This window comes from Rhizomucor pusillus (genome assembly GCF_041956525.1).
Source record: "Rhizomucor pusillus strain CBS 183.67 unplaced genomic scaffold VTP01scaffold_8, whole genome shotgun sequence".
Taxonomy (NCBI): Eukaryota; Fungi; Mucoromycota; class Mucoromycetes; order Mucorales; family Lichtheimiaceae; genus Rhizomucor; species Rhizomucor pusillus.
Window position 1 is genome coordinate 1112695 of NW_027192150.1, and position 6493 is coordinate 1119187.

The 6493-nt window shown below is 45.7% G+C and overlaps 3 protein-coding genes across 3 annotated transcripts; 2 read left to right on the plus strand and 1 right to left on the minus strand.

Moving 5' to 3' along the window:
- Window positions 1-816: 816 nt before the first annotated feature.
- On the plus strand, window positions 817-2208 carry VTP01DRAFT_10445 (uncharacterized protein; the record flags this gene model as incomplete). Its single annotated transcript, XM_069378808.1, has 4 exons — window positions 817-1050; window positions 1138-1491; window positions 1554-1677; window positions 1742-2208. 4 exons carry the CDS (start codon window positions 817-819, stop codon window positions 2206-2208), a joined length of 1179 nt encoding a protein of 392 aa, XP_069239870.1.
- Window positions 2209-2305: 97 nt separating this feature from the next.
- On the plus strand, window positions 2306-3034 carry VTP01DRAFT_10446 (uncharacterized protein; the record flags this gene model as incomplete). The annotated part of the gene is made up of 4 exons (XM_069378809.1): window positions 2306-2386; window positions 2445-2516; window positions 2595-2834; window positions 2894-3034. 4 exons carry the CDS (start codon window positions 2306-2308, stop codon window positions 3032-3034), a joined length of 534 nt encoding a protein of 177 aa, XP_069239871.1.
- Window positions 3035-3136: 102 nt separating this feature from the next.
- VTP01DRAFT_10447 (uncharacterized protein) lies at window positions 3137-4300 on the minus strand (the record flags this gene model as incomplete). The annotated part of the gene is made up of 6 exons (XM_069378810.1): window positions 3137-3540; window positions 3628-3692; window positions 3745-3854; window positions 3951-3959; window positions 4030-4088; window positions 4192-4300. 6 exons carry the CDS (start codon window positions 4298-4300, stop codon window positions 3137-3139), a joined length of 756 nt encoding a protein of 251 aa, XP_069239872.1.
- Window positions 4301-6493: the final 2193 nt, after the last annotated feature.

Consider the following 6493-nt stretch of genomic DNA (forward strand, 5'->3'; position numbering starts at 1 on the left):
TCGACCCGACGTGGCGTATATACTCGCCTTCACATGGCACAACAATGCACTGAGTAGAATGCTGAATAAAGGAAGGAAGCTGTACACCGAGTCCAGTCATTTGATCTGATACAAGCACATGAGATATCAGGTGGTCGAGCTACTTGTTGACCGACGGAAAGATCGGCTTGATTGGCGAAGGAGGCACAGACAGCAGGCAGACAAACCGACAAGAAAAGAAGGGCTGAGTGGGGTTAACTGTGCTCTTTTATTGGGTATGCAAAGACGATGAATTATGTACTGATACGCGCAGCAGCAGCAGCAGGGTCGGGGTGGTGGAGGAGGAGGGACGAGAGCGTGACGCTGCTGCTCTCTCACATCATCGGCACTTCACCAAAAGTGTTAATGCAATTTTATTGGTTCGGTTGATCGTTGCAAATAACTAGACAAGAGAGGGCCGGGATTACTTGTATGGCAAATCCCTAGTCGTACATGGCCAGTAACAGAAATTTTCTCTTAGCCAAGCTTTAATGCGTTGGCAAGGAACAAGTCAACGCAGTCTGAGATCTCCTGATCTAATCTGTCGATTAAAATAGCAAGCGCCCCTACCTTTTAGATTCTATCGGAATGAGGAGCGGCTTTCCGAACCGATCTACCTTTTTTATAATTTGTACATGCCTTTTCTTTTCTCTGTACCTTGCGTGCTGACTCTCTCCACTGAGCGCGAGCTTAAGATATAGATGACTCTGTGTCACGGCCACATCGGCTCGAGTATAAAAAAGGGGTGGAACGGAATCCGTCAACTTTCCATTCCTCGCTCCCTCCCCTCCTCCCTCAATGGAACAGTACAAGTATTTTGACTACCAACGCGCTATCCCGGAACCCGTTCCGCATATTGTTGTTGCTACCAAGGACGACGCGCCCCTCGATCACCCGTCGTCGTGGTGTTTTGATTTCGCAACCGCAAACGCCGTGAAAGGGCAGCCAGCATGCTGGGGCGCGTACATGGACGAAAGCGTATCAGTGTGGTCGAGCGATCAGTCTTATTTCTCATCATCGTCAATGCCTGATGTAAGTATGCGTGCGTGCGTGTGTGTGTGTGTGGAGAGAGATAAACAGACGCTTAGACCTTTGGCTAACACGATTTGCTGATCATAGGACTGCCCAACACTTGGGGCTGGAATAACAGGTGACATGAGTAGCAAAGGCTTGGTGACGATGACGGACCATGACACCACCACCACAGCCATTAACTCCACAACTGCCGCTGCTGCTTCGCTTGGTGTATTATTTGCACATGACCTTTCCGCCGGACCGGAAGCATCTCCGCTCTCAAGGTCGAGACTCTATCCTGCAAGTCATATGACACGTGGGATGATTGACAGTCATCCTCATCCTAATCATCAGCAGCGAGATGGCCATCAATGCCTGTGGGCTCGCTGCGGTCTGTGGTGCTCAACTCTTGAGCAGTTGACAATCCATATCCGCGACGAACATGTCGGAAGCGGCAAGGTAAGCAACAATAAAGACCCGACGCAGCAGCAGCAATTTTTATTAACTCAATCTTGCATAAGCCCGCGTACTTTTGTCAATGGGCTGGATGTCCTCGAAATCGAAAGCCCTTCACTAAACGACACAAGATGCATAACCATATGCGGACACACACAGGCGAGCGACCTTTTGAGTGTACCGTCAAAGGTAAAGCTTTACCACAGACAATGGGTTGCAATGTTATTTTTTATTTAAGCTTTCGTGTTTCTAGGCTGCAACAAGAAATTCTCCCGTCCGGATTCACTAAGCACACATATCAAGACACATTCAAACATCAGACCCTACAACTGCTCGGTACCGGGCTGTGGCAAGGCATACTTCCATTCACGGTCGTTGCGGAAACATATGCGATCCCACGAAGAAGAGCAATCACCTGGCAAAAATAGCAGTGCAAACTCAAAAACATCATCTGCTGGTGCTGCCGCTGCTGCCGATTTAAGTAACAATGCCCTCCTGTCTCCAACTAGATACAGCCATCATTACGCGCCGTATAGAATTTCATCCAGGATCAAACGAAACAGCATCGTCAATCCTCTCTACTCGAATGTTACTACTGCATCGTTGCCACCGACCATACAGAACCAAGGGTTCTTCCCCATCATTGACCCATCTACTACTACTACAGCTTCATCATCTACTTCATCCTGGCCTTACAATAGCTTGGGTTTTACCTGTTAAATAAATACGCCATGGTGGGCTGGATCCACATGGAAAAAAAGTCAATAATTTTTTCTTTCCCACTCGTTTCACCACTTGGCACGTAACATATGAAAAGATGGATAATGATAATCTGGTGCAACAAAGTGCAAATGAACTAGCAGAACGTTGGACAATTGATTCCGTAGCTGCATCTTCGGTAAACTACCAGCAAGATAAACTATCCCTTTTGCTTGTCAAGTAGCTCATTCGTCTAGATCAAAGAATGGGATCAGGACATGATGGCATGCCTGAAACGGATTCAGAACACTGCAAGCAACGTGGCTACAGTACGTCTTTTTTTTTTCTATCTCGACTACTCATTCCCAGCACGATGCATCTATATAAGTGACTAACGGTGGCTATAGATGCGACAAGATATGGAGCAAACGCGCGCGAGCATAGACCGATTAAAGGCAACGAGGGCCGAGCTGGAGGCGACGTTTGCGGAGATTGACCAGATTGAAGCAGTTGTCCAACGTGTCAAGGAAACATACAACCAGGTCGCCAGCAGCGTTGACGAGATGGACAAGGCAGTTGCTGCAAGCCGGTCTGGAAGTTCATCTCCAGCGGCAGGAGGAGCAAGTTCATTTCCACTCTTTTTCTTGGTAACACGTTGGTTTCATAAAAAAGAAATTGATGATGCTCATTCTTTTCGTTTAAATAGCCATCCACCAGCACCAGCAGCAACAAGCGATCAGAGGCTTTGCAACCTTATTTCCCTCCACCCAAACCTGTAGACATATACCACACAGCTGACTTGTTTCCACCACAACCACCACAACCGACAGACAAGGAGACATCGTAAAAACAATAATCCCTGACATTTCGTTGCCCTTCCATTGCCCCAGTTTTATTTTGAATGTGGTGCGCGTGTATTTCTCTCTCTCTTTCTGTGTCTTTTTTTTCTCTAAGCTGAATTTGCACCGCCGTCTTGAGTATAGTTTAAGTTGCTGCTGCTGTTATTGTTGTTAATATTAGTTGGATTCGATGCAGACGACGATGAAGATGAAGATGGCAAATGATGTGCTTGTGGTGGAGGTAGAGGAAAGTATGGCGACGGTGACTGATATCCTTGTTGAGGCGTTCCAGGCTGCTGCTGTTGCGACATCATCATCACGGCAGGATGCGCTGCTGACGGCTGTTGTTGTTGCTGCTGCTGCTGCGAATGTGGTTGTGGTGGTGGTGGTGGCTGCTGTGAAGGCGAGGAAACAGAAGGAGGTGCCGGCTGCATGTAGAAATGTGTGCCGTATGGTACAAACCCTCCACCGTAGATTGGCACGGGATATCCAAATGGAGGAGGGTAGCCGTAACCTAGAAGATCACGCGAAAGCAAAAGAGAGAGAGACGGTCATTCCTTCCGATCGACCTTGGAAGCACAGACTCGTCGTTTGTTCTTACCAACATTCCCACTATTGGCCGCGCCGCCGCCGCCGCCATTCGCGAACCTTGGATTGTCAAAACCGCTGTAAAAGTTAAGCACGACATGCTTTTTTTTATTCTATTTCACCGCTTTACCTGTTTCGTATGTAGCCAGCGTATGGATCTCCACGTACAGGAGCACCACCCGGTCCAGACACGTTGGCTGCTTGCATACCTTTTGGCCCTTGCACTAGATCATATTCCACCTACCAAGCATTTTCGCAAAAGAGAACAAAAGCAGACGCGTTTTCTCTTGTTATTAAAAAAAAGAAAGGTATATACTTTTGACTGTTTTAATATACCTCTTCGCCCTATTCCCACACACACACAACACTCAGATACGAGCCGATAAGCCAGGTGAATCACGTTTTGTTCACTTACCTCGCCCAGACTCTTGAACCCGCCATTGTTGTATATTGCGGTGTGGTGTACAAAAACGTCTGCGGAAATTAAGGTTGGCGATGGTGGTAAAACAATGGCGATGATGATATCAGTATATATGCGAGTTTATTGCTATTTTTCTTGTTGATGATAATAATATACCTTCGGTCTTGCCTTGACCGGAAGGATCGTCGGGTATGATGAATCCGTAGCCTTTTGTTGAATTGAAGAACTTTACACGACCCGTCTGGCGAGTCTGCTGCGCTGCCATATTATACGTGGAAACTTTTTCACAAAACGAAGAAAAAAAAAGATAATAAGGGGGGTAGTATATAAGTATGTAAAGTATAAATTGTAAAAGAAAAAGGGGCGTAAAAAAAGACGTACGTATGTGCGCGTTTTGTGTGTGTGTAAAACTCAAAGTGCTAAAGTGAAGAAGGGAAGAAGAAAAAAAAAAAAAAGAAGAGGGAGAAGAGGAGAGACAAAAAATAAAAATATTCAAGAGAACTGCATGATCCTCACATTTTGTCTTGTCGCGCTCGCTAAATGGTCATGTTTGACAACAGGTCTTGCTGAGAAACCCCAGTGACGGGCCAAGATGGGGACCACCACCATCACTCGCACTCACGTCGTCTCGTCGCACGAAAAATCTGGTCAATTGTGTGTGAGCAGCAGGTCGCGAACCAGTCTTGAAAAGGCAACTTTCAATTCGCTCACTCTCTTTTTTTTTGAGAGAAAAATTTTGCGATCAACGTTGTGCATTGTACAACAAAAAATGTTCTTGCCCACCAACAAAACACAAACAGCACCGTGAAAATCATTAACATTGTTTAAATATCCCTGTGTCACAGCTTCTTCCACATGATTTAAGGTCGCATTACAGTGCGTCAATTACAGAGTGTGCAAGTCGTGATTGTCTGTACATTGTTTCCTGGGTGCAGACCGAAAAGAGCAATTCGGTTAAAAGACAATGAAAAAGGAGAGCAGTTTATATAAATAGCAGAAACGTATATGTGTCCCTGTTACCAAACACGCTGCTTTTCGAGACAAGGCTGGAAGAACGTTTCATTACGGCGAATCCAGCAACCGAGGGCAACCGTTGACGGCGACCCTCTTTTTTGCAGCTTATCGTTTGCGGACAGCCCACCGCCAACCTAAAAGGATAGGTAGCACGGCCTCTGTTTTCAAAAATGTGAGTTAAAACTTGCCCGCTTTTACTTTCGACCAGAATTCTTGTCCATATCCTTCATAGGACCGCTAAAAAAAGTTCCATCTCATTGTCTAGTTGAACTAGCGGATCAATCACAGCGTTCTGGTTTTCTGAATGCATCTTTATTGACGAAGCAGGGTTTAACAAAGACAGAGCATGCTTATAAAGCTCCTCGCAGAGGATGTAATGTACATACTATCAAGGGCAAGTATTTCCGGAGTGATAAACCTGAGCCTGCGCGAGCCAAGTCGCCAGAAAAGAAAGCATCAGGATGGAGGAGTGGCGCGAATGAACCAGCTGTATCTGGCTTGACGGATGCCCCGGAGATGAAAGGCAAACTGCTTGGTGATAGATACATAAAGTTCCTACTCACATCAAGGAGCGGTTATAATCACCGTTTATGAATCCGATGGAAGGCCCAAGACATGCTCCATCACGTCTGTGACCCCACGGCAACTAAGAAACGGGTTCTGATGACAGTTGGTAATCGCACACCGGTGTGGTTATGCAATCACTCAAAATAGATGGATTGTCCCAAATCCAGGAAAAGGCACACGAACCAGCTCGTTTAGAAATGGGGGCCCAGCTTATTTCAAACACCAAAAATGTATCATCCGCCTGTTTCAGGCCAGGCCTAGCCGTCTTTCATTGTTTGTGTTTCTCCAGGGAGTGTGATCTGCACACAAAGATTGTTGGGCCGTCCTTTTTGTTGGACAGAATGTTACTCAACAATAAGATGCAATCTTTGTCTGCAGTGTAGCAACCGCACTTTAAACTTTCAGTGTTAAAATCCGCCGCCCTGTGTGTTAACCTGAATGGGCAAGTCTATGGGCACCCCATCTCGAGGTTTACATACCCGTTTCAGAAAAAATATGGATTTACTATTGACATTTTCCGTTTTCATCAAAGCTTCTCGTAATCTTCTTCTACATTCCATGGTCACTATCATTTTCAAGTTTGTTAAGAAGATAAATGGGCCGCCTTCCTACGGCTGCTGCCTTTTTTTTGAGGATATAGAATGCTCCTGTGTTTTGACTTCAAAATAAATACGTTTTATAGGCATAGGCCTACGGCAGCCTCAAATGCTTGAAATGAGCGAATGATGAACCTATTCTTCCGAAAGCAAGGCTCCGACCATCGGCATGAATGCAGTGAGGAAACAAGTAATAGTTAGGCAGCTATGTTCAAGATTATTTAATATAATTTAAAATAAATTAAGATGGATGCCAAGATGTGTGTGAAGAGGTGGTTTCT